This window comes from Vombatus ursinus, unplaced genomic scaffold, assembly GCF_900497805.2.
Source record: "Vombatus ursinus unplaced genomic scaffold, bare-nosed wombat genome assembly UNPS02014798.1, whole genome shotgun sequence".
In the NCBI taxonomy this organism is placed as follows: Eukaryota; Metazoa; Chordata; class Mammalia; order Diprotodontia; family Vombatidae; genus Vombatus; species Vombatus ursinus.
Genome location: NW_020954576.1, coordinates 43,527,126 through 43,554,208, shown reverse-complemented (window position 1 = coordinate 43,554,208; position 27,083 = coordinate 43,527,126). Strand labels below are relative to the sequence as shown.

The 27,083-nt window shown below is 43.6% G+C and overlaps 1 protein-coding gene across 1 annotated transcript; it reads left to right on the top strand.

The window, feature by feature from the left end:
- On the top strand, positions 1–26,915 carry CAMK1G (calcium/calmodulin dependent protein kinase IG). The gene is made up of 11 exons (XM_027871630.1): positions 1–110; positions 8,831–8,959; positions 11,166–11,240; positions 14,232–14,370; positions 17,289–17,412; positions 19,163–19,238; positions 20,197–20,309; positions 21,302–21,380; positions 24,315–24,402; positions 25,937–26,379; positions 26,825–26,915. The coding sequence occupies exons 1-11, from the start codon at positions 19–21 to the stop codon at positions 26,913–26,915; spliced, it is 1,449 nt and encodes a 482-aa protein (XP_027727431.1). The 5' UTR covers positions 1–18.
- The last annotated feature ends 168 nt before the right edge of the window (positions 26,916–27,083 follow it).

Below are 27,083 nucleotides of genomic sequence, written 5' to 3'. Positions count from 1 at the left end.
GCTTCAACTCTGGAGGCAATGGGCCGAAAAGAAGAGGATGACTGCAGTTCTTGGAAGAAGCAGACAACCAACATTCGGAAAACTTTCATCTTCATGGAAGCACTGGGATCGTAAGTCCAAGGAGGGATGGAATCATGAGATTGGGCCAATCCAATTAAGGGAGGGCAGGTGCTATTCTGGGTCTGGCTATGACTTGTGGCCATTGGCAAGTACCTTATGGAGCCAGGACTCAAGACTAAAGAAAACTCTCCCAAGGAGCAATATAGTCTTTGAAAGGGGTTGGAGGGTTGGGAGTATGGAGGAGGGGTACATCTGATATACCAAAGCAGTCCTTTCACTTGTTCTTTCTCTGATCCACTTCCCGAAACGCCAGTCTTTCTTCCTGTATCACTATCTATCCCTGCCCTCCTATCTACACAGACCAAAGGAGCTATCTATCAGCAAATGCAAGATAGCCCAAATACAAACTTCAGATTGAGTTAAATCAATGGTTGATGGTTGAATGGTGGTATGTTTGAATTCATTTCCAAGTGGCTTAAATGAATTCCAAGGATGATTGTCACTAGTGTAGATGTAACCTTGATACAGCCTTGATCTGTACCTCCCATTGCATTATGCCATGGATTCAGGAATCGAGGTTAGTTCAGGGGAAGTATCAGAACATTTTTAAGGTCTGAGTGTCAAGCAGGGAGAGGAGGGACAGGCAAGCAGCTGGCAGGGAAATAGGGCAAGGTGAATAGGGAAAAAATGAGAGTAATATCAGAAGGCACCAGTGTCTTCTCATCTATGCCTTCCTCCTCCTGCCTCCACCCCAGTCACCCAATCAAATTCTCAGCTAAGAAAGACGAATCCTGTGAAGTTTCCTAAAATCTCCTGGGAATATCCTCTAGGATTTCCTCAGAAAACCATTGGCACTGAACAAGTTAACCCCTCAGCTACAGAAAGGGACTCCTGTGGGTACTCAAGCTGTCAGATTACTCACAGATCTGAATCAGCTCCCCTCTACCACCTCCACTCTTTCCTCTCATAGTGTTCTGGCTCTGTTGGAAAAAATAAGATATCATGTGGGAGGCCGAGCATGTTCCCCTTGATGATAATTGCTGAGCTGGGTGAGCCAGAGACAGTTCTCTGTTCCCAGAATCCTTGCTTAAGTCTTTCTGCTGCCTCCTCTGGGAAATCCAGCATGTACCTGATTGAGGTTGGTTACACAGTCCCCAACACTGCTGTCTATCGATGCCTCATGACTCACTCTGGTCAGTCATTGTCTGGGGTGGCAGATAACGATAATGGGACTGCTTCCTCAGGTAAGCCTGTGGTGGCCACTGTCACCTAAGTTTGAGCTCTCCTCTGTCTCCTATCAGGGTGTCCCTTGCCTTTCACTATAGTGAGTAGCCATATCCTTATTTCTGACAGAGAGGGATGAGGTACTAGTCCCAACATTAGATCTCTGCTTTCTTGAGTTGTGTGTGGCTTCAAATATATGGCTGTATACAGTCTACAGATGGTCACTGGTGCGGGCTAACCTGACATCTCTCCTCTAATAGCCAGTGTCTCCAAAGTGACATCAAAGTGAGGACCTCTTATTGGGAAGGAGGAAGAACAGGAGGCTACAGGGTCACAAGTGGGTCGTAAAGGATTTGTTAATTTACTCATCCCTAAACCAAGAGAATGGGGGAAGCCCATAGATGCTTGCTTATCCCTCCTGTTCTGAGCTCAGGATTAAGGAATTTGCTGGGGAGAGGCTGAGATCTCTCCTTGGCTTCCCCCCACTCTGCCAGCTCACATCGGGAGCGCAAGCTGGTCGATAAATGCGCTCCGTTGCCTTCTGCATTAGACTGCAGAAACAGCAATGTTGCTGTGGAGAGAGTGCTCAGAGAGCTGGGATGCATGTAAAACAGGTGTCCTGCTCAAGGATGGTGACAAAAGCTACTTCTGATCCCACAGCTCTTCACAAATTTCCCAACAAGGGATTGGTAAGTAGCTTTGGTCTCACATTTCATCCTCCCACAAAAATGGTAGCCAGCAACATAAAGGCTCTCAACTGGGCGATCGCATCCCCAGATTTTGGGGCCCAGCCCTGCCACTAGCCCAGAGTAGGCCCTTCCCTTCAACCAAGAATGAAGAAAGAAAAAAGACTGAGGGTGGGGTGCGGGGAGGAGGAAGGGAAAGGGGAGGGGTAGCTCTGGAAGACGGCTCATGTGGAGAATTCAAGCCAGGGCTTCTCACTCACCGCAGCCATTCGTGTCTGCTACATGACTTTGGCAGCTGCAGCCTGAGCTTCCCAGTCATACACAGCTCCTGCTTCCAAATGCTGAAGAAGTCATTCATGTCACCTGCACACACACACACACACACACACACACACACACACACATACATGCACACACTGAAAGCACCCATGTGACAATTGAAGCCGAGACCAGAGGAGGGGAGTGGGGAGAATGCAGGGCAATGCAATGCTTAGACCCACCTAATCCACAAAGCAGGCTCAGCTAGAGGAGCCAGAGACAACAGGAGCTGGCCACACATCCAGGGAATCGCCTTTCGCTCCTGGATCACACAAGCAGGAGTGATCCACCTGTTGTCAGAGCAAAGGATTTGGTTCCATAACCAGGGACCCATTCTTTAGAGAATTTTAGTAAAATGGGCGAGAGCCTCTGGGTACTTACAAAAGCAGTTTTATTCTCCCATGCCTTATCTCAGAAAGAAACTATTTGCAATGGATAAAGCACCAGCCCTGTAGTCAGAAAGTCCTGAGTTCAAATCTGGCCTCAGACACTTACCAGCTGTGTGACCCTGGGCAAATCACTTAACCTTGAAAGAAAAGAATGAAGGAAGGAAAGAAAGAAAGAAAGAAAAAAAGAAAGAAAGAAAGAAAGAAAGAAAGAAAGAAAGAAAGAGAAACTGTTTGCTATTATTGGCAGTGTGGTACAGTGTGAAAAGAACGATGGTCTTTGGAGTTAGAAGACCTGAGTTCAAATCCTGCCTCTGTCCCTTACTCCCTCCTCCTTATCTTTGTCTATGTAATAAGGACTTGGGACTAATGGAACTTTCCAGCTCTATACTTATACTCCTATGAATATGTCACAACCGCAGAATCTAAAATTGGAAAATACATTAAAGGTCAGATAGTACAACTACTCTGACATATGGGCCCAGAGATGCCAACGATTTGCCCAAGGTCATGGAGGGTAACAAGCAGCAAAGTTAGGATTTGAACCCAACTCTTCTGACTCCCAACCCAGTGGTCTTTCCACTATGCTATACCTAGCTTTCCCATACACATCGGATCATCCCTGAGCAGGGCAGACTTTAAAATGTTTTCTCTCAGCAAATACCGCAGAGGGAAAGAGTCTACACATCTACTGTATGATAACATTTGCAGGAAGCAGTATATTAACTGCTGCTGCATTTATAATAGTTCCTGTAGGAAGGAAGTGTGGGGGTAGTATTTTGCATTCCACATTCTCCCGAAGCCTAATCAAATCTTCTTCAGAGAACTGAAGCCAGTGTTTTCCAGATCAGTGCTTTCCAAGGGGAGCTGAGATTTGGCTGTAGGACATATGCCAGCGTGCTGGGAGCTCCTAGAACTAAATCCCATCTGAGGGCATTTTCTGTATGTGGATTTATAGGGAAGATCTAAGACCAATGGCCAAAAGTTACTGAGGCACAGCTCTAGATCAGAAGGTCACAGATCTGAAGCTGGAGGGGACATCCAGAAGCCAGCTACTTCAGTTTGCCTCCTTTCTTTTTTTTTAACAGATGAGAAAAAGGACTTAAAGAGATTAAGTGACTCGCTCACAGTCCCAGTGGTAGTGAGCATCAAAGGCAAAGTTTTCACCTGGGGCCTCTGAATCCAGACTCAGTTGGCTCTTTCCACCATACTACAAATGAACTCCCTTGTGAAGTAGTGAGTTCCCTGTCAGTGGAAGAATTCAGGCAGAGACTGGTTGACCATCCCTTAAGAATTCTTTAGAGGGGATTTCCATATTGGATGTGAGGCTAGAGTAGCTCTTAAAGGTACCTTCCAAATGAAGATTTTATGATTATATAAAAATATTTGCTAACCAAACCATAGCTTTAACATGTTAATACAAAAAGAAAGAATGCAATGGAACCACCTCGTCCCTCCTCATCCAAACTTTCTAGAGGCGTAAAATGTCCCTTTCCTAAACTTGACTTGGACCAGTTCAAGGCTGACATGGGTGCCTGCCTACCTTGCTGGGTGACTGGAGCTATTCCTAATGCTTTGTGATCTCTTAAGAATCCAAAGTCTCAAACCTCAATGAGATGTTTGAGAATATGGCATTTCAAGTTTGGAAAGCCTCCTCCCAGTTTACAAGTATTCACTAATGGATCTCAGTGGCTTTTCATTTATGTTTATGAATGAGTGGTTCAAAACACATTGTATACACAGCTTCATGGGTCTATTTCTGCCTTTTTCTTTGGGACTTGTTGATTGCCTCCGTGAGCTTCCTCAATTCTCTGCTTGAACATAGACTTGGAATTAGAAAGGACCTTTGTCCAACCTCTCTCTCTCCAAATCATAAATCATGTCTACAATACCCCCAGAGATAAGGGAATGCATTCTCCCTTAAGGTAGCCCACTACATTTTTTAACAGCTCCAATTTGGAAGCTTTTCCTTTGAAACAGAAAATCCCAGAATGGCAAGAGCCATCAGATATTATGAAGCCAACCTCCCACCTAATGTAGGAATCCCTTCTACACTGTCTCTGACGTAGTCATCCATACTCAGCTTGAATACCCTCAGCAAAGGGCAGTTCACAAGGCAGAATGTTCTATTTTTCAAACAGTTGTAGTTGTCAGAATGTTCTCCTTATGGTGAATCAAAAGCTGCCTCCCTGGGAGTTGAATGTGTTAAAAGAATAACTGGATATTAGCCTAACTTGAGTACAATTGTGACTGTGATTTCATTGGTCTGAGTTACTTCCTTCATTGGTGCTGGTGGAAAACCCCTCCAGGTCTTCTGATCCCTTGCAACTGTGTTTTCCCATAAACCACTTAGAGAGGGATCTTACCCAATGTTCTGGAGAACCTCCTCTTGGTTTGCTAGTATCTAGGGGATATCTGTGTATCACGCAGACCATCCATCTGTTTTCCTTAATTCTTGCTACGTGACTACCCCGCCTCCTTTTCTGGTCATTCAAATCCTTGATAATAGTGCAGATACCACTTCCGCACATGGCCACGTGTTGATTCTTGCATACACCCACCATGTACCTTTCCATTGAACTTTTGGTTATTTGTAATTTTAGTTCTTCCAGGATCATATTGTTCCATGATTGGCAGCCACATAAAATCACTGAAAGAATGTTGGTATTAAAGAGAGGGGCAGTCTCTGAAAAAGAACAGCATTAGAACCAAAAATAAAAGAGGGGTGGAGAAGGGGGGGGAAATCTTCTAATGCTTTGCAAGGCTAGAATTAAGCTAAATGATTTTTAAAATTTTTTGTTATTTGAGATTATATCTACCCCATTAGCACAGACAGGTAGGACAAGGGTCTGGGCCTGTATTGGTCAGTCAACAAGCATTTATTAATTGCCAAGTATATACCAGCTACTATGCTAAGTGCTGGGGACACAAAGAAAGATAAATGATATTCCCTGCCCCCAAGGAGCTCACATTCCAATGGGAAATATAACATACAAATAATTGTATGTACAAGATAGTGAAAATGGAAAGTAGGAAGCTCCCACTACCAATGCTCTATAAATTAGAGCCTCAGAGGGTTGCCTGAACATTAAGAAGTTAGGTAATTTCCCCATGATATTCAGCAAGGATGTGTCTATAGCAGGACTTGAAAACAGATCTTCCTTTGAGACAAACTCCCTAATGCCCACATAATGATGCCTCGGCCTGCCTATCATAAATATATAATAAATATAATATAATATATGATATGATATATGACATGATGTGATATGATACGATAGAACACAATACAATATATATAATGTTATATTATGTTACATGATATCATATATATACTTACTAAATAATATAGTAATAAATGCTTATTGATTGACTGGTTGATTTATAATCAAGAGGTAACTATACCAAGTCATGGAAAAGGGTACCACACTTGAAGAGTTTTCCTGAAAGGAAAAATGGGCGGGGAGATATTTAAAAGGAATAGCAAATTGACCATAATAGATTGCGGTTTCACGTGCAATCATCTTTTTTTATTACATTGTTATAGAAATGCTTGTTTTAGTCCATAAATTAAAAATTAAATTAAAACATTTTAAAGGAGGGGGATAGGAAGGGATGGAGCAAGTCAAGACCTGGAGGAGGATCTGGGCACTTTCTCTCTGCTCAGCCCTGTGATCTATTCTAAGGCACTCCTCCAGATCAGAGAGGAAGCCTTTCTGCCTCACCTGGCAGCATCAGAGCCCTGGGGCCAGCCCTCCCACCCACCAGTCATAGCCAGATTGCCTCCCAATTACTTTCTGAAAGTTGGAGGAGCACAAGCGGAGTCCCTGGCATTCGTTCTGGACACAGGGGACGGTATTGGTGGGCAGTGGTAATTAGAGCTGGAGTGAGCTGCTCAATAGTGAGCGGAATGAAATGACAGCAAGGGGCGCCCTGGGGGTTGCTAAGCACTCCAGATCTAATGGAGCTGCCCACGCAGGGGTAAACAGGGAGAAACGCGCTTCTGAACAAGCTCTAAATCCACGAAGGCTGCGGGGCTGCGTGCTGAACCTTCACAGCCCAGCCACTAAGCAAGCTAGAGATTTAAGTGCTTTCCCTTCTGGATACAATGCTGGATTTACAATAGGGAAGACCTCAGTTCAAATCTTGGGGAGGGGGAGAGATACTTATGACTGTGTGACCCAGGCCAAATTACTTAAGATCTCTGTGCCTAAATCATAATTATCTTTATTTATTTCTCTCAGTAGGATGAGGGTAAGATGAGGGTTTTCATTTCTGTATCCCCAGCACAGTGCCTGGCACGTAGTTGTAACACAGAGTTACCTCTTGATTATAAATCAACCAGTAAGTCAATAAGCATTTATTACTATATTATTTATTAAGTATATGCAGTATGATATGATATAACAACATAACATAACATTATATTATTTGTATTATATTATGTTGTGTTGTATCGTATCATATTATATTATATATATTACATTATATATTTATGATAGGCAAGTAGAGACATCATTATGTGGGAATGAGAGAGCTTATCTCAAAGGAAGATCTGGGTTCAAGTCCTGCTGTAGACAAATCCTGGCTGAATATCATGGGAAAATTACCTAACTTCTTAGTGTTCAGGCATAGAAATACTTGTTGAATTAAATTCAATTGAATCATAGAGTCCTGGACTATAAGAGCTGGAAGAAACCCTAGAGATTGTCTAGTTTAACACCTTCATTTTTTAGAGAAGGAAACTGACACCTTGAGGGGGAGCAGGGAAGTAACCCAACCACATGGCTGGTAAGCAGCAAAAATAATGGGATGAACTCCCAACACAGGTGCTTAAGTGAGTTTTAGAAAAGTAGAAAAGTAATACCACAGGACCCATACAAGGCATCCCTAGGGTCAGGAGGGCCTGTGTTCAAATCTGGCCTCAGACACTTCCTAGCTGTGTGATGCTGGGCAAGTCATTTAGCCTTGTTTGCCTCAGTTTCCTTATCTGTAAAATTAGTTGGAGAAGAAAAGCACACCAGTGGTTTGGGATTTGCCAAGTGGTTTGCCAAGAAAACGACAAATCAGACAGGACTGAAAAAATAACTAAACAAATACCCTCCATTCATCCCTTGATGCCTCAGCTTTGATCTATCACCACACACACACACACACACACACACACACACACACACAATCAGAACAAAATGTAAACATTCTCCAGTCTCAGTCTCAAGTCTTTAGCCATCTGGGCAATCAAGCAATCAATCAAGCATTTATTCAGCCCTACTATGTGAAAGGCACCCTGTTAAGTTGCTGAGATAAAAGAAAAAAGTGACATTCCCTGTCCTCAAGGAACATACATTCTAATGGGGGAGATAACATGTACATGTAATAATAGTAGCTCTCATTTGTATAGCACTTTAAGGTTTGCGAAGCACTTGACATTTATCTCCTTTTATCCTTGAAAATCCTAAAACAACCTTATAAAGTTAAGTATTTTTATTATCCCCATTTTACAAGTGAGGAAACTGAGGACCGAATCCTAGCTCTGCCACTTGCCACCTGTGTGACCTTGGCTGCGCCATTCAATTTTTCTCACTTTAACTCAGTTTCTTCATCTGCAGGATGAGGACATTGGGCTTGGTAACCTCTGAGCTGGTCCAGCTTTCAATTTAGAATAGGGATTGTTTGGGGTGGGTTTTGTCCTTCAATTCCCAGTGCCTAGCACAGTGTCTGGTACCATTATGGACACTTAATAGATGCTTGTTGATTGATTAGTTGTTTGATTGGAAGACTTTGCATTTTGGGAGGACCTATTAAAGTTTGTAATCCACTGGCATGCATAGCCTGGAGAACTCAGGGTCCCTCTCCAATTAATGCCTTAGGTATGTAAGAAGGAAATGCTTTATATAATGGAGAAATCACCCATCTCCATCCCAACAAGCCTTTTTTCCCCCTTAGATCCATTGTGTGGAAGAAGGAACACAATGACTACAATAAATATGGCACAATTCAAATCCAATTCTTTGACTAATTATCAGTGGCTTGCAGTGATGATAGAAGCTAATTATCAGCCAAATGTTTGTCTATCTTTGTATTTTGCCCCCAGCGATGTTCTCCACTGGTGCAAGCTAAGTTTTTCTTCTTGGTAATTTTTTTTTTCCCTTTCAGAGGAGCTTTTTCAGAAGTTTTCCTGGTGAAACAAAGGGTATCTGGGAAGCTGTTTGCCCTGAAATGTATCAAAAAATCTCCTGCCTTCCGGGACAGCAGCCTGGAGAACGAAATTGCAGTATTGAAAAAGTAAGTCTGCCAGACAATTGGTTGGGTCATCCAGTTGGTCTCAAACATTTCACTCAGACACCTCCTGCAGAAAAGACCAGGGTGGTGTTGTAACCCAAGCAGTCATGATCACTTTGATCATTGCTCCAGCTATTCCATTCTATGGAGGGGTCAAATCAGTCTAGACCATAGAATCATAGAATTGATTGAGTGGATTATAAGGGATCCCAGACCATCTAGTCCAATCTAATTGAAGCATGAATTTTTTTTTCCATAAGTGGCCATCCAGAATCTGCTTCAACACCTCCAGCAATGGCTAACTCACTATCTAATAAGGGTAACTTATTGTATTTGGTGATAGATCTAATTGTTAGGAAGGTCTTCTTTATATTAAGTTGAATTCTGCTACCTTGAAACTTTCACCTAGAAAGTTTCATCTCTCTCTCATGGATATTTGAACCACTTTTTAAAATAAAATTAATTGAGGGGAAAGCAAGATTAGCCACCGTTGACCATTCCAGGGCTAGTCACTCGTATTTATCAAAGGGGCGGTGATGATGGATGTCACACACTAAAGACGTCATTTAAAAGAATTGGAAGTGTTCTTGCAAATGGTCTGTATTTTTAGGGACTCTTGATGTGACCAGACTAAACTATTCATCTGGACCTTGGGTTCCCCCTCAGACTCAAACAGAGCTCTTGACTCTTGGAGCTAGAAAGAAAGGGATTCACAGACTTTTAAAACTGAGATCATATGCCCCTGTGCTAACATAATTATTCTGGTGCATTTGCTTTGGGGTAACTTTCAGGCCTAGATCATCTAGACCTTCACCTAGCCTATAGACAGTAGAATTATGGGAGGCAGAACGGAATCGTGGAAAGAGCAAAGGTTTGAGAATCACCTGGGTTCTAATCTTGGCTCTGCTACTTATTTAACTGTGTGACCCTGGACAAGTCACTGTACCCATCTATGTCTATGTTTCCTAGCTTGTAAAATGAGATTCAAAGGGCTATGAATTTATACAGCTATAAATCTATAATAACAGCTACAGAGTTATAATCCTATGAAATGTGAAGTTCTGTCTTATTCTCCATGATCTCTAAAAAAGAACATAGTACAGTGTCCTCCCCATTCACCTGATCAATGCCCCAGCCCCTCCCGATGGGAAGTTTTTGTCTGTCCCTCCTACTGTAGTATGAGCACATTCCTTCTTGCCCTGGTTTTTATGGGCAATGGAGGAGATCTGGCTCCTGTGCATTAAAAAATCACCCAGAAATGATTCATCCCTCAGCTTTCTCCATGACTAGATTAGAGAATGTAGAATTTGAAGGGAACTTGTAAGAGAATCTAGTCCTCTTATTTTGCAAATGAGGCCCAGAGAGGCTAAACACTTAGCACAATGCAGGGCACTTAGTAGATGTTATATAAATTCTTATTCCCTTTCCTTCTCCCTTTCCCCCTAAGGTCACATAAAGAGTAATTGGCAGGGCCAGAAAGTAAAACTTAGGACTTTTACTACAAATCCAGTTTTTCTTCCATTTGATTTTAGGATAAAAGAGACCTCCATGGCCTTAATGTAACAAAAGCTTCCCAAAAGAGGAAGGGGAGAATCATATCACCTGTACATTTGTGTGGGCACCTAGCCTATTATGAAAACTCCATAAACATTCTGTTCTTAAAGCCATAACTAGGATGGGTCTATGGGGGTTTTATCCCTGGGGACTGACATGTTAGGGGTCTTGCTTCTTGCCTGTGGCAGTTCTCCAGACCAGACCATTGTCTCTATAATTTATGATCTCTGCCAGACCTGTGCACCTGTGCCATCCTGTGCCACCCCTGAAGGTCCCACTTGTCTCCTCATTTACCTTTCTTTATCACAATGACCCCCCCACCAGCAGCCTCCCTCTCTACCTCTTACTGGGCATTCAAGGGGCTAAGAATTATCAGCATCATCACTCTGGCTAAGGTCAGACTTTCTGGGAGACAGGCCTCCCCTTGTGCCTGAGTGACTTACCTGACTAGAATGGACTGCCCTCTATTCTCCATCTCTCAACCCACCAGCTAAATTTGTCAAAGATACTCCTGTGCCTTGCAATCCAAATGCTATGGTGGTATGTCTGCAATTCCCTGGAGAATATAGAAGGCTAGTTGAATTGGGTCTATTTTTTTTTCTATGGACAATATAAATCATTTTCCATCAGAACTGGCCTCTTTTCCTCTTGTCAGGATCAAGCATGAAAACATCGTAACGCTAGAAGATATCTATGAGAGTTCCACTCACTACTACCTGGTCATGCAATTGTAAGTGAGTGGGGCCCTAGATCCTCTGCAGAGCCCTCGGGTGGGATGAGGGGGAGGGGGTCTGGCACTGGAAGGCATCATGGGTTATGGGAGGGGGTGGAAGAAGACATAGGATTCTGTAGTTAGAACAAGAGACTCAAGGAAACTGAGAGCTCTTTAAAGTGATTCACTGATCCCATCTGTGGCTGTTTCAATCTATAAAGTGAAAATAACACCCCATTAGAAAGGTCCTCATGTCATTGGCCAATCTAAATGCCAGTTGAGTGGTGCCTGCTAGGGTTTGGATTGTGCCCAGCCCTCGATCTGATCAGAAGACAGAGATATCCTTCTATTTATAAAACTCTCTCTTTTCCCTTGTCCTGTTCCCATCCTGATTCCACCATCCCAGCATGGCTGTATAATGTGTGTTTTTGACTGATGACACAACCTCCTCTACCCTCCCTGATGCCTGGCAACTTTAATGAGCCAGCTCAGGCCCAAGTAGCCTATTAAATCCTGGCCTCACTAGGGGCTCAGCAAAAAGAGAGGCATCAGGCATGGAGCAGAAAGAACTGGCAAAAGGCCGGGAGCAGTCCTAATAAGCAAAATCAGATGAGCCTAGCTAGGCTTTAATGAGGCTCGTTCGCCAGGATTAACTCACAGTCAATCAGGTCAGGTAATCGGAGGGAAGAATGCGGACCTGCCTGAGAGCCCTCTGGGAATGGGGTTACATCTTCCAGGGCTGCACCAGCAAGAATCCATACTGCACAGGGTCAGACAATGTGGATTTATTTCCAAAGAGTTGTCCTTCCTCTTACTCTCCACCTGTCACATGTAAGCCTCAGAGTATGGTGAGAAAAAAACAAAAGAAACAATTTGAGAATTTGGGAATTAACCCTCTATTAGCCCCTGCCCAAAGCTTTAAAGTGTTTTTGTGTGCCTTACTCCATTCAGTCCTTACATGGGCCACCTGAAGCAGGCACGGTGATTTTATCCTCGCTTCGCTTTACCGCTGGATGTTATTGGAGATAGATGGACAAAGATACGGACATAGATATATGTTATATAACTAGACATAGATTATATGATATATAAGATACAGCTATATTCTATGTGGATAGAATATAGCTGTATCTTACATATAATATATTATCCTACGTGTATAGGAAATATAATATAAAATATAATATAATAACATATAATATTATATTATCATATATTATAATATAATTAAATTTTATAATAAAATATAATATATTGCATTATAATATAATCATGTAATAAAATATTGTGTAATATATAATATTCATATATAATTAGGTATGATATCTGTAAATATGTATTGTGTTATACCTATATATAATTAGATAGAATATATTATATAATTAATCTATAATATATTATATAATTTATATAACTAGATATAATATGTAAATTATGTAAACATATACCATATAATTAATATGATATAACTATAATAAATATATAACACAATTATATTATAGCTGGACAATGTTATATATAAGATATAGATTATTATATATCTTGATATACTTATATAATATACCCATATCTTGTATATATTATCTATATATTATGTTATGTTACATATCTTTACCTATCCTCAATAATAGCTATATTATATATCCATATCTAGATATATGACCTATATCTAGAAATAATCTATATGCATACATATATAGATTATATATAGTAATTCTTTACATTTTTTTTTAATTTTTAAGCTATGTAATAATAACTGACCCTTATATAGAACTTTAGAGCTAGAGGTAATAAAAGCCTTATTATCTCTGTCTTATGGATGAGGAACCTGAGGCTCAGAAAGATTAGGTGACTTTACCTTAATTTAACTTCATAGTCACACAGGGACAGGTAGGTGGCACAGTGGGTGGAGCACCAGGCCTGGAGTCAGGAGGATCTCAAATCCCGCCTCAGACACTTATTTGCTGTGTGACCCTGGGCAAGTCACTTAACCCTGTTTGCCTCAGTTTCCTCATCTGTAAAATAAGCTGGAGAAGGAAATAGAAACCACTCCAGTATCTTTGCCAAGAAAAAGGTCACAAAGAATTGGACACAACTGAAAAAAAAACACTCGACAACAAAACAATCATGCAGCTGGTGAGTCTCAGAGGAGTTGGGGTCAAGGGAGATGGGGAGAAGAAGGGAAAAGAGGTGTAACATTACAATTTCAGAAGGTTCTTCCCCCCATTAAAAAGTCTTCTCCCACACCCTGTCCTTGTAGACAATCTCTATAGCAAATCTCAGTAGCCTTCCAGGAGGGCTAGTCCAGTCAAAATTGTGAAGTCTATATCCTCTCTTTCTTGGTGTAAAGGAGCAGGCACTTGTTCTATAGTCTGAGAATTGGGTTTGACTCCCAGCTCTAACAGTAATAGAAACAAAGGACTTGGAGATAATCTGAGTCTGACCCCCTCATTTTACAGTTGAGATAACGGAGGCTCAGAGAGGTTAAATGACTTGGTCAAGGCCACATAGCATTAAGTAGGGCTAGGAGAATAAAGGAGAGGAGAGAACAGGAAGATTTAAACCAAAGAAATTGCACAGTTTGATGTATCCATGAGGTATTCCCAGCATCCCTCAGATCACACAGGTAAGTACCCAGTTACTCTGCTGGGCCCTCTGAGACCCAAAGTCCCTGTCTTACTGTTTGTTTGTTTGTTTCGTTTTTTTGGTGAGGCAATCGGGGTTAAATGACTTGCCCAGTGTCACACAGCTAGTAAGTGTCAAGTGTCTGAGGCCAAATTTGAACTCAGGTCCTCCTGACTCCAGGGCCGGTGCTCTATCCACTGCACCACCTAGCTGCGCCCCCCCCCCCATCTTGGTCTTACTGTTAACCTGCTCCTTATAATTCAGACCCCTTTCTCCACCCCAAGAATGTCTGTTCCTGGAATTGTGGGCCATTCATCTGGCTAATTCTCTGTGTTCTTTCTCTCCACTCTCCCACCCGACCTCATCTACCCATCTTCCCTACAGAGTTTCTGGGGGAGAGCTGTTTGACCGGATTCTGGAGCGAGGAGTTTACACTGAGAAGGATGCCAGCTTGGTGATTCAGCAGGTCCTATCAGCAGTGAAATACCTCCATGAGAATGGCATCGTACACAGAGACTTAAAGGTATGAAGGCTGGCAGCTTCTTAGAAAAAGGGAACTATTGCCCAGTATGATGGCACACACCTGTAATCTCTGCTACTCAAGAGGCTGAGACTGGTGGATCACTTGAGTTCAGGAGTTCTAAACTGCAGTGGGCTAAACCTAGTGGGTGTCCACACTGCCTAACACAGAAATGGTGAGTCCATTTTTGGACTCAGGACCAAGGAGTAGGGGGGAGGGTGCTGCCTTAGGAGGAGTGAACTGCCTGGGTCAGAAACAGAGCATCTTGACCAGTCATGACTCTCAGAGATGATAGGGCCAGGGTGTGGCAGTGGATAGTGGCCTCATCCCAAAGGAAACCATGACAGCAGCTGCCAAGCTATGGGAAATACTCCTGGATTAGGAGATGGGAGGCTTGGCATATAGTTCTGACTCCACCACTCACTAAATGTGTGATTAGTTATTTAAAGACTCTTTATCTCTTTTTTCCTCATCTGTAAAATGGAAGTGAAAGACATAATCATCTCTGTCCTACCTTACCCCAGAGCTATTTCAAGAACCAATTAGATAACAGTCTTCTAAAAGCCTAGGTCTGGCTATTGATTCTAAACTAATGATTCTAGAAGAAAGAATTAGGTCTTCGACCTGGTATTTGGGACCCTCCATTATCTGGATCCAGACTTATATCACATTACTCTCTATAATGCCATCTATGTTCCAGCCAAACCAGGCTCCTAGATGTCACCTGAGCTTGACATTTTATCTCCCATCTCTCACCATTTGAGCCTTCCCAAAGGCCATTCCCCCATACTACTCCCCTCCACCCTTCAGAGTCCTTCTTTTCCTCCAGCTCAGATGTCACCTCCTCCTTAAGGCTCATAGTATCTTCGAAGTATTATAGGTCTAGATCTGGAAGAGGCCTTAGAGATCACTGAGTCCAATCCCCTCATTTTATTGATGGGAAAACCAAGGCTTAGAGATTAAATTACTTTTTTATAATTGCACAGCTAGCAAGGATGATAAGCATGCTTTGCACTCAGGTCTTCCTGACTCCTAGGCCAGCGCTCCAAGCAATCTATTGACTACACCATGCTGCCTTGTTCCTTCATCCCACCCTACCCCACCCCTCATCCCCCACTAACTGTGAGTGCTTTGGGCCTCCTCAAATTTTCCTAGAGCACTTTTATTTAATTTTTCCCCATGGTATTCTACACCTTTTATTATACTTAACTGTGTTTAGACTTTATCCATCTTCAGCTGAATGTAAACTCCTTGACTTTCTTGTTCTTTTCTTTGAATGCTCTGGCCCTTAGCTCAAGGCCTCATGTATAATGTGGTGCATTGGAAGCAATGCTGGCCTTAGAAGCAAGATATCCAAGTTCAAACCCTGCCTTGCATACTTAACCTCTATAAACCTCATATAAAAATGGGGACTGTAATACTTGTATTCTCCATCTTAGAGGATTGTGTTGGAGACCCCCATCTCACAAACTTAAAAATGACCTAGAAATGTGATTTATTTGGTGGTTAATCAATATTTATTCAATTTATGAGGCTTGTAAGAATGCTTTAAAGATTTTAAATGAAAACAAGACTCAAAATCATATATGAAAAACAACTAACTAATCAACAAGCATTTATTAAGTGCTTACTGTGTGCGAGGAACAGTGTTAGGCACTTTACAGATATTATCTAATATGATCGTCATAACAATCCTAAAAGATAGGTGTTAATATCATTCCCAATTTACAGTTGAAGAAGATAGAGGTTAAGTGATTTGCCCAGGGTCACACAGCTATTATCTGAGGCTGGATTTGAACTCAGGTTTTCCTGACTCCAAGCCAAGTGCTGTATATACTGCTTTACCTACTAGCCTCCAAAAGCTCACATTCAAATGGGGGAAACAACACACAAACAGTGATCTACATACAAGATTTATACAGAGTAGATGGAAGGTAGTCTCAGAGGGAAGGCTCTAGCAGTAAGGGGAAGGAGCCTGGAGAGGTCTCTTGCAGAAGGTAGGATTTGAGTGAAGTAAGAGGAAGTAAAAAGGGAAACAATTCCATGCCAATACAAAGGGGATGGAGTGTCATGTTCAAGATGGCCAGTGTTGTTGGATCATAAAGAATGAGGAGAGAGGAATGTATCATAGAATCAAAGTTTGGGACTAGAAGGGACCATAGAGGCCATTTAGTACCATTTTCCCAATGAGGAAACTGAGGACTGGAGAGGTGAAATGATTGCCCATGATAACACAGCAGATTTGAATGAAAGCCCTTTGATTCCAAATCCAGTACTCTTTCCATTAACTGTACAATTCTGCAAGTCATCCGATCCATTCCCATGCCACTGGACAGAATTCATCTTGACCTCATTTCCCCAATCATGCTTTAGAACTAATGATAATCACTTCGAAAGAGAAAAATTCCACAGCCTTTTTTGGTCCCAGACCTCAGGGCTTTATAACTTTCCCTCTCTCCTGGTTTGATAATTCATTCTCATATCTAACTGAATTTCCCCAAGTTAAATCCAAGGGCATAAAGTTTAGATTCTAAGCACCTAAAAAAATGTATAGCTCCCCAATATACCTTAGGTTGGGGATCCTCCGGGAATCTAGTACTTTCTGTATGTTTCATGGGGATAGAGAATAATTCTCCACCCCACTAAGGGAGAAGGTATAAAAATCATTGTTCAAATGCCCTTCAACCTCTTTCTGGAATTTCCCCTAAACATTGACCTATTGAGGTATTGGGATAATTTCCATGTTTCTGGGTCATCTGAGTGTGAAGGAGGTGAAGAAGGCAAGCCCAGGGCTAGCAGCAGATCTGCCTCCCCATGAGACGCTGAGCCAAGAGAAGGAAGAAGAGGCATTGCCTGAGGTCAGTTTGGATCATGGGACGTGTGACATTTCTCTCCTGCTCCCCCCCACCCCCCCTACACAGCCTGAAAACCTGCTCTACCTCACCCCTGATGAGAACTCCAAGATCATGATCACAGACTTCGGTCTATCCAAGATGGAGCAGAACGGTGTGATGTCCACAGCCTGTGGGACTCCAGGCTATGTGGGTGAGTCAGGACCAGTGGGTTGGGAAAGAGGGAGGGGCATCAGCCAGCTCCCTAGCCAAACCCAACCACGGGCACATAACAAACGTTCATTGTATTGTACTATATTGTACTGCACTGTACTATATTGAATTGTATTGTCTTTCTTCAGCACAGTCAGGACCCAACCTTCGAAGAGTTAATGCCTAGCCCCCAAAATGGTCTAATTTAGTCATTTGGCTTTGAAGAACCAACCCCCCCAGCCAGTCAGCCAGCTCATGCTTCTCTAGACCTTGCCACGTTGTTCCACAGCTCCAAATTTTTGGTTACCCTCTCCCAGAGTACAATTAGTGTGACTCACAGCCCGCTGGGGGGCCTGTCAGCCTATCCCTGTGATTGTGTTCAAAGAGCTGAATTATTCTGCAGTTCTCTCCTAAGCCTTCACACCAGTTTCTAGGTTCATGCCTCCCTTCCTCTCCCCATGTGAAATTGTAGCAGGGTGCAAGGGGGATCGTGAAAAAAAATCACAAGCTCTGAGACCATGAAGGAGTTTTGAGTCTACATTTTCCTTTCCCCTCTTCCTCCTTAGAGGAGGAATCTCCCTGATTATCGGAATAACAATAATAATCATAGTGATAGCTAGCATTTGTATCAGCTTTAGGGTCGGCAAAGTACTTTTTTTTTTTCCTTTAGGCAATTGGGGTTAAGTGACTTGCCCAGAGTCACACAACTAGTAAGTGTCTAGGGTCATATTTGAACTCAGGTCCTCTTGACTCCAAGGCTGGTGCTCAATCCACTGCACCACCTAGCTGCCCCTGGCAAAGTACTTATACATGGATTAGCTCATTTGAAGATTCCCCAGGGGAATAGACTAGGCTCCTGACTTGAGCAAACTGGAGAGATGCTCATAGTCTCTTAGAGTTGAAAGTTGTTCCCTTAGAGATCAAGTAGTCCAAAGACCTTCATTTAGCAAATGGAGAAACAGGCCCAGGGATGGGAATCTGACTTACCCAAGGTCATATGGTGAGTAATCATCAGGGTCAGGATTTGAACCCAGACTCTCTAATTCTACATCCAATGGGAATATCTTAGAGCATGGAGACTAGGAAGCCATCAAAGATGGTCTCTCTCAGGAGCCTTTATATGGTTTGGGGTAAGTTTTCTGAGGGCAGTAGATGGGAAAAGGTCTCCATAGTTAAAATTTACACCTTATGTCACCATCCAGCTGTTGCTGCTCTCCTTTAGGCCCAGGGTCATCTGGCAGGGCCCAGTGTAGGTTTGGGGGAGGAGGAAGAGTTGGTGGGAGCAATGACAATGGGAAGCTTCACTATGGAGTATTGATACAGAGTCCTGGCCCAGGAGAAAGGTACCTCAGAGAGAGTAGATACTAGGTGACCAAGGCATGCAGAGCACCTGCTGCATATACACCTCCCCCACACACACTGAGACAGAAGACCCAGCCCCTGCCCTCAAGGGGCTCCTTGTGTGATGAAGGAATCACATCCCTTTTTCAACATAGTTTTATTGTCTGATCACAAGGATACAATATACAGAACACTCAGAAAACAAACTAGTGGTAAGTATAAATGAATACTGAGAAATAAAGTACGTTGGCATTCAGTGACTTCAACAAATACTCCATCCACCAAGGTTAGCTGGACTCTAGGGACTCTTTCCCTGAACCCAGGGAAATTTAAAATTTATTTTACATATATTTTATAATTTAAAATAAATCCCAGTCTGTTTCCCTAACTGAGTGTTTGCTTTGCCATAGCTCCTGAGGTGTTAGCTCAGAAGCCATACAGCAAGGCCGTGGATTGCTGGTCCATCGGAGTCATCACCTATATTTTGTGAGTAGAAGCCGTGGTCTGCTTGGTTCCGCCCAAGGGCCTGGTGCCCAGCTCCATCCTAGCCCTGCCCCCCAAGGCTTCTGTGTTCAGTGCTCACGTAGGTTTAAAAAAAAACCAAACCAAGATCCTCCTCAGCTCCTTGGTTTAAAGGCCTTCCTCTTGTCCCTGAGAGTCCAGAAGTAAAGAATCTGCTCAGCTGAGCAGCAGTGAGAGCAAGACCTGGCTAGCTGAGCTCCATCTCCTTACTTACTTCATCTGGCCCCATTTATTTCAGCCAAGGGTGGCCCAAGAAAAAATGGTGAGGAAAAAAACATCGCCAGTGGTATCAGTTTCCTTCTTCTGTAAACGTTTATCTTTCTATGATGTTACACATGCACACTCACACACATACTCACACACTTCTTTTCAGGTGCCCAAGGTTATCATGCTCTCCTCTCTTCCCTCATCAAAATATGATCTCAGACTAGTCTTATATCCTACTGCATGAATTTTTCACATGATGTCCCTTTCCCTTGGCTAGTAGGATTAAATAGAAATATTTAGAACTGAAAAAAGACCTTTGGGGCTACCTAATCCAGTGCCTTCATGTTACAGATGAGGAAACTGAGGCTCATGAAGGTTCAGTGATTTGCCCAAGGTCACACAGACAGTATATAGTTGTACTTTAATCCTGATCTCTTATTATAGCATGAAAAATTTCCCTTTGTTAAAGAGATTTCAGCCATGTTGGGCAGGGACACTGGGAGAGGTAGAGACTTTCCTGGGCTGACCGTGCCTGCTGTCTCTGGTTCTAGCTGGTAAACCTTCTGTGGCACTTAGTCTTAGGTTAGAGCAGATGTTGCTCTGTGCTGCCCAGCCCATGCCCCTCTGAGCAGCACAAGTAAAGGGTGAAGAGAGGATTGGTCACACGCAGATGATCAAGGATTAAACTGCCTTTTTCTCCTGGTGTATGTTGCAGGCTGTGTGGGTATCCCCCTTTCTACGAGGAAACGGAATCCAAGTTGTTTGAGAAGATCAAGGAAGGTTATTATGAGTTTGAGTCTCCATTCTGGGATGACATTTCTGAGTCTGGTAAGGTGCCTCCTGGGTACATCAGTCAGAGGAAATACAACTGCCAGTTCTTCCTCCTCGTACCCCTAGGGTCCAACCAGCACAGAGGGACACTGGGGACTAGACTAGGAAATAAGAGAAAGGAGCAAAAGTAACCAAGTGAAGCAACATATTGAAATCAGAGTTCTCCTTCCTTCCTCCCAAAGATCCCTGGGCATATGGCAGTGCTTCAGCTGCTTCAAAAGCAGGGTAAATTCTCACCATTTTGAGTTTAGTTTGCTCCAGCTCTCTGTTATTGGTATATGCCCAAAAACAGAGAAGGGAAAGAGGGACGGGGAGAGACGAGATGAGATGATGTCAAGAGGGCAAAATGGGGCAGAGGACAGTGTCCTGGGCAAGTGTGGTACAATTAAGGCCCTGGATGCCAAGAAAGAATGCTACGGTGCCAAGAAAGTGGCTATAGCAAAGGCTTTGCAATGTAGTGGAAATAGCCCTGCCCTGGGGAGAATGAGCCCCTGGCTCTGTCACTTACCTATTGTTTGACCTTACGAAAAATTCACTTTCCCTCTCCGGATCTCAGTTTCCATATCTGTAAAACGAGAGGGTTAGGTTGGCCAACATCTGTGCTTCCTGCCAGTTCTGTCATCCTCTGATTCAGTAGTCATTTAAGAAATGTTTGTTAAGTTGAAAAAAGTGAAGGACCAGGCCCGAAAAGCACCCAGTGTTCATGTGGGCGTCCGTGTGCACACGTGTACCTTATGCATATGTTTGGACACGTGTGTGTGTTATGTGTCAGCAGAACTGTGTGTGGGTGAGGTTCCTTGAAACCTCTCCTCTTTGAGTAGTTGATGGTAGAGTGGGTTGGGGTTTTTTTCCCCCTTTAGATATTTGAAATTGCCACTTTAGAAGATTAACTGGCTATGCATTTGCTCCCACTCGCCAGCCTGGGGATTCATTTCCATCAGTCATGAAGCCTGCTTATGCTTTGTTGCATCTTTGATTTCTACCCACAGCCAAAGATTTCATTTGTCACTTGCTGGAAAAGGATCCCAATGAGAGATACACCTGTGAGAAGGCCCTGAGTCACCCCTGGTGAGTGTGGTATAGTGCAGGCCTTCCCTCTGAGCCCCAGCTCAGAAACTTGGCTTTCAGAATTCTTGCCTAGCTAGTATCAAGTTTCTCAATATGTCCTAGGACCACAGACTGAGATTTCAGTACTGGAAAGGACCTGAGACATCATTTAGTCTGACTTCTACTTGTATAGGAATCCCTTCTAGAACATAGCTGACAACAGTCATCTGGCATCTTTGGGAAAACCTCTAGTCTTAGTGATCTGTAATACAGTGAAACTGTATCTGGAGTCAAAGGACCTGAGTTCAAATGCTGCCTCCGATATTTATTAGTTATTTGATCACTGAAAAGTTGCTTAATCTCCTTGGGGTTCAGTTTCTTCATCTGTAAAATGAGGAGTTTGGGCTAACTGGTCTCTGAGGTCCTTTCTGCTTCTAAATAAATCTAAGATCCTAAACTGACCCATTCTTCATTTGGGCAACTCTAGTTTTTAGAAAGTTTTTCTTTATGTGGAACTAAAATTTACCTCTGTGGAACCTTTAATCATCGTTCCTAGTTAGACCCACCTGAGGTCAAGTCAAACCTTTTGTTCCACATGACAGACTTTTGGATACTTGATCACAGCTATCATAACCCCTAACTTTGTCTCTCCAGTTATTTTAACAAATCCTCCAATAGCGTGGGCCCCCATCCTCTAGCCATCTTGGCCTGGCACATGGTAGGCTCTTAATATATATATATTTGTTGACTTGACTTGGTCACCCTTGTCTGGATGCTGTGTGAGTGCATCAATGCTCCCTCCCTAAAATGTGGTGCCCAGACTTGAACACAGTACTCCAGAAGGGATAAACCAGCACTAACTGGGATGGGACCTTCAGAATGTTATCTTTCTATTCACTGGTCTGCTGGGAGGCCTCTTCTCTCACTCAATCTACAACCTTATGCAGTTAAACCTTCTGCAATACCGGCATCACTCTACAGGGCACCAGGGGATGTGGAAAGTTGGCAATCATAATTCATTTTAATTCAGTGGATTGGAAAAAGCCAGACCCCTCCAGGTTGGCTGCCTCCACCCAACAAATAAAGGATATGTTGCCAAGGGCATGCATCAGAAAGCAGTGTTATTGAATTCCCATTGGGAGTTTTGTGTTTGGTGCAGTGGGGGAGGTGGGGGAAGTAGGGAAGAGACAGGAAAATCAAGAAATGAGAATCTCTAGTCCCTGCCCTCTGGGAGTTTTTACTCTAACTGAGAATGGGGTGGGAATGGAAGTGGTCAAAACATGAATGTATGAAATTATTTAATACTTACAAAGCCACATTTATAAGGGCCATTGAATGCAAACTGAGTCCTTAGACATTTGTCATTCCTCTTTTGCTAAAGAACCTAGGATAGTTCCCTATTGCCCATTGCATCAGCCAAATCTCCTATACTTGGATTTCAAGAAAATCTATAATATGGTCACACCCTTTCTCAACCAACACTATTTACTACTGCTCCGCCATCCAAAGACATATGGGTAACACAAAGCCAGAGAGGTGATACTCTGACTGGACTTAGAGTCAGGAAGACCTGCACTCCAAATCTGCCTCATTCACATGCAGACTGCATGACCCTGGAGAGGTCAGTTAACTTCTGTCTCAGTTTCTTTATCTGTAAAATAAGAGGGCTGACCAATATGGGAGATTTGCTTGACTGTTATCAGTCTCTCCCCAGGAGATAAGATTTTGCTGAGTTTTTCAGTAATAAATTTTAATTTAGGGGCAGCTAGGTGGCGTAGTGGATAGAGCACTGACCCTGAAGTCAGGAGTACCTGAGTTCAAATCTGGCCTCAGACCAAACACTTGACACTTACCAGCTGTGTGACCCTGGGCAAGTCACCTAACCCCAACTGCCTAAACAAAAAAAAAATAATAATAATAAAGTAATTTTAATTTAAAAACAGATGGAGAGAGAGAAAGAATTTGATAGTGTCTAAGGCCTGTTGTGTCCCTAAATCTACAATCCTACAGCATCCTCAGCTTTGGCCAAGCTGGTCAACTCATTGTGCTTCCCTAAACATGTCATGTTCATTCCTGCCACCATGACTTTACTTATCCCATGGTTCCCTGTCTCCTGCCATCTCTCTGCCTACCCAAATCACTCAGGGCCTAGCTAAGTCTCACCTCAGGATGTTAGAGCAAGAGGTGCTGTCAAGGAACACCTAGTGACTAGATTCTAGTCCAATGCTTTCATTTTACAGGCAAAGAGACTGAGTCCCAGAAAGGAGAAATGGGTTACATAGCTAATAAGCGGTTGAGGTGGGACTACAAGTTCAGCCCCTCCCCCAAAGCCTTCCTGTCCACTCCAGCCAACACTAATCTCCTTCTTCTCTGATTTTTTATAACACTTTTTGCCAATTTTTTTCTATTGGTTTCATGTCTATATCATCTCTCCAATTAGACCATAAACTCTTTGAAGGAAGGGATCTCATTTCATCCTTGTTAGTCCTCCTTAGCACCAAGTGCAGGACTGGACACATAGTAGGCACTCATATGGTTGGTTGACTGGCAAAGGCACAGATGTCATATAAGAGATTGTATAACATATAACCTTTTATACTAATAAGAGATTAGTGAGGAAGACATGGAAGAGCTTTGAGCAGGGGAGCATGGGGATGCAGAAGCAACCTAAGTGTTCCTTAAGACCCATTTTTGACTTCCTCTGTCCTCCCAGTACTGTAAGGTCATAGTTCATCCAGAATAGGAGGCCTTTGTGCTGGACATACCTACACAAGGGAGCCATCATCTCCACCCTTACTTTCAAGCTATCACTTCAGCCAGTAATCTAGGCCTGGCTCTCTCTTATGGTCGCATGACACCTGTTTCTGCTCTAGCCCTGGTGGAATTGTCCTCCCCCAATTCCATCCAAGTAAGAGAAACACCCACTGACTTATCTCCATTTCTCCCTTCCTGCAGGATCGATGGCAACACTGCCCTTCACCGGGACATCTACCCATCTGTCAGCCTCCAGATCCAGAAAAATTTTGCCAAGAGCAAATGGAGGGTAAGCTGTCTCTTTTGGATGGTGGGCAAGGTTCTTCCCTCCCTAAACAGGTAGAGAGGGGACACTTTCATGCTCAAAGAAGACTCTGGAGGGGATCGTTCCCACTTTGGGCTTTAGAGAATCACAAAATCTCAGAGTTTGAATGAATTGTAGAGGTCATCTACCTATCCTAAGCAGAAATTCCTTCTATATCACCCCCAACAAATGGCTGCCCATCTTCCATTTCAATGCCTTTCTTTGTGGGTACAGCTTGTCCTCCCAATCAGTCCATTCCATTATTAGGTAGTCTTAATTAGGAAGAAGGTTTTCCTAACATTGAGCCAGACCGGCCCTTTTGCCCATGTCAGCTATTACTCCTACTTCTGCCCACTGGAGCCAAACACAACAAGCCTCGTCCCTCTGCCAGGGGACAGCCTGTCTTACTGAAGCCATTGTGTCCACAGACAGTTGATTCAACAAGCATTTATTAAACACATGCCATTTGCTTAAATCACTCTGCTAAGTACTGGGGCTGCAAAGACAAAGACAGAAGACTCCCTGCCTTCAAGGAGTTTACATTCTGAGGTCCCCACTAAGTCTTTCTCAGTTTCTTCAGTGAATCTGTGTAGCTTTCACAATTCAGTGAGGCATTTAAAGCCCTTCCTGACGTGGCCTCTTCCAGTCTTGTTATGCTTGACTCCCCTCTGTGCACAATGTTGTCATTGAGTCGTCTCAGTCGTGTCTGACTCTTCATGACCCCATTTGGGGTTTTCTTGGCAGAGATACTGCAGTGGTTTGCCATCTCCTTCTCCAGTTCATTGTACAGGTGAGGAAACTGAGGCAGACAGGGTTTAGTGACTTGCCCAGGGTCACACAGCAAGTAAGTGTCTGAGGTTGGATTTGAACTCAGGTCTTCCTGGCTCCAGGCCCAGTACTCTATCCATTGTGCCAGCTAGTTGCCATGATGCATCTAAACTTGCTGCTCCACATACTATACCCCATCTCCTGACTCTGTGTTTTTGTACTGACTGTCCCTCATGCACAGAATGCTCCGCTTCCCCACTTCCATCTCTTAGCTCCCCTGCCTTCCTTCCAGACTCAGCTCCAATCCCACCTTCCATGAGAGGCCTTTCCCCACTCCCAACCTGCTAATTGCCTTCCTCCTGAGATTATATTCCATCCATTCACTGCCCCCCTTTCACATGCAGGGATTTACATGCTTTCATGCTTATTTGAATGTGAGCTCCATGATAGCCACGATGGTGTTTTTGCTCTTCTTTGTATCCCAACACTTAGCACAGTGCTTGGCAAGAAATAAGCAATAAATAAATGTTTGCGGTCTGTCTGAACTAAAAGTTAGGTGTAAATCCAAGAAGGAGTCTTGAGCTAGGAGATGGGGTCCCGGATTTCTCTTGCTAGCTCTGTGTCTGTGGGTCCTTCTCTAAGATAGGAATTGGCATATGCCAAGGACTCTGGTGGCAAAAACAAATGGGGAAGCCCCAGCTCCCATAGGCCCCCAAGTTGCACAGGAGATGGTTGTTGTGTCTTCCTTCAGCAAGCCTTCAATGCTGCCGCTGTGGTACATCATATGAGAAAACTACACATGAGCCAGCATGCCTCAGAGGCCCGCCGAGAGTCAGAAGGAGCCCGACCCAGCACAGTGCAAGCCTCGGAGCTCTCCAGGTCCAGCACCCCCGTGCTCAGCATCCCCAAGGTCCCTCCTCTGGAAGAGAAGCTGGCAGCTCCCACCCCAACCTGGCTCCCCTGCCAGCTTGGCCCCTGTCACCCCACCCTGGACAGCACCGTCTCTGGGAGCAGGTCCGTGAATTGCCTGATCAATGGCTCCCTGCAGATCAGCAGCAGCCTGGTTCCCATGCACCAGGGCACCCTGAGCAGAGGGCCCTGTGGCTGCTGCTCCAGCTGTCTGAACAGTGGGGAGAAAGGGAAGGCATCCTTTGGCTCTGAACCAGCACTCCTCAAAAAGGCCAACAAAAAACAGTGAGTAGAAATGGGAGGAAGCTGGAGTTCCTAACCTGGGGTCCACAGACACCCAAGATATCCAGGCTTAGATTTCAAGGAATCCATGAACATGGATGGGGAAAACAAATACATCTTTATTTCAATAGAACCGATTTTCTTTGCATTCATATGTATTTCATTTTATGCATTTAAAACCTGAGAAGGGGTTCATAGGCATCACTAGCCTGCCAAAGGGGTCTATGACTCCCAGAAAGGTTAAGGACTCCTGGGGGAGAGGGAGGGAAAAGAAGCCTGCATGTGCTTGCTGTGGATGGTTATTTGTTTCTGAGCTCAGGGAAGGCACAAGAGTGACACAGAAACAGAGGGAGTCTCCCTGTCTGTTTCTAGGCATCTCTGACTCCCCCCCTGCCTTATACCCACTCCTCTTCCTAAAAGCTCTTGCTGCGTGTTATTTCGTTGTCAGGCACTTCAAATCAGAGGTCATGGTCCCGGTTAAAGCCAGTAACCACTCTCACTGCCGTTCCGGGCAGACTGGGGTCTGTCTGATCATGTGATCCATGGTGCCATTGTCTCCTATGTCTCCACTTTTTTTTCTGTAAGTATGCACAGGGCTGGAGAGTCCCTCCCAGGTAGCATTTCATATGAGGAGAACAGGATTGGGTCAGAAGCAAAGATGTAACAAGGGTAAGGCGAGTAAGGCACTTGCCCTGGGTACGTTAAAC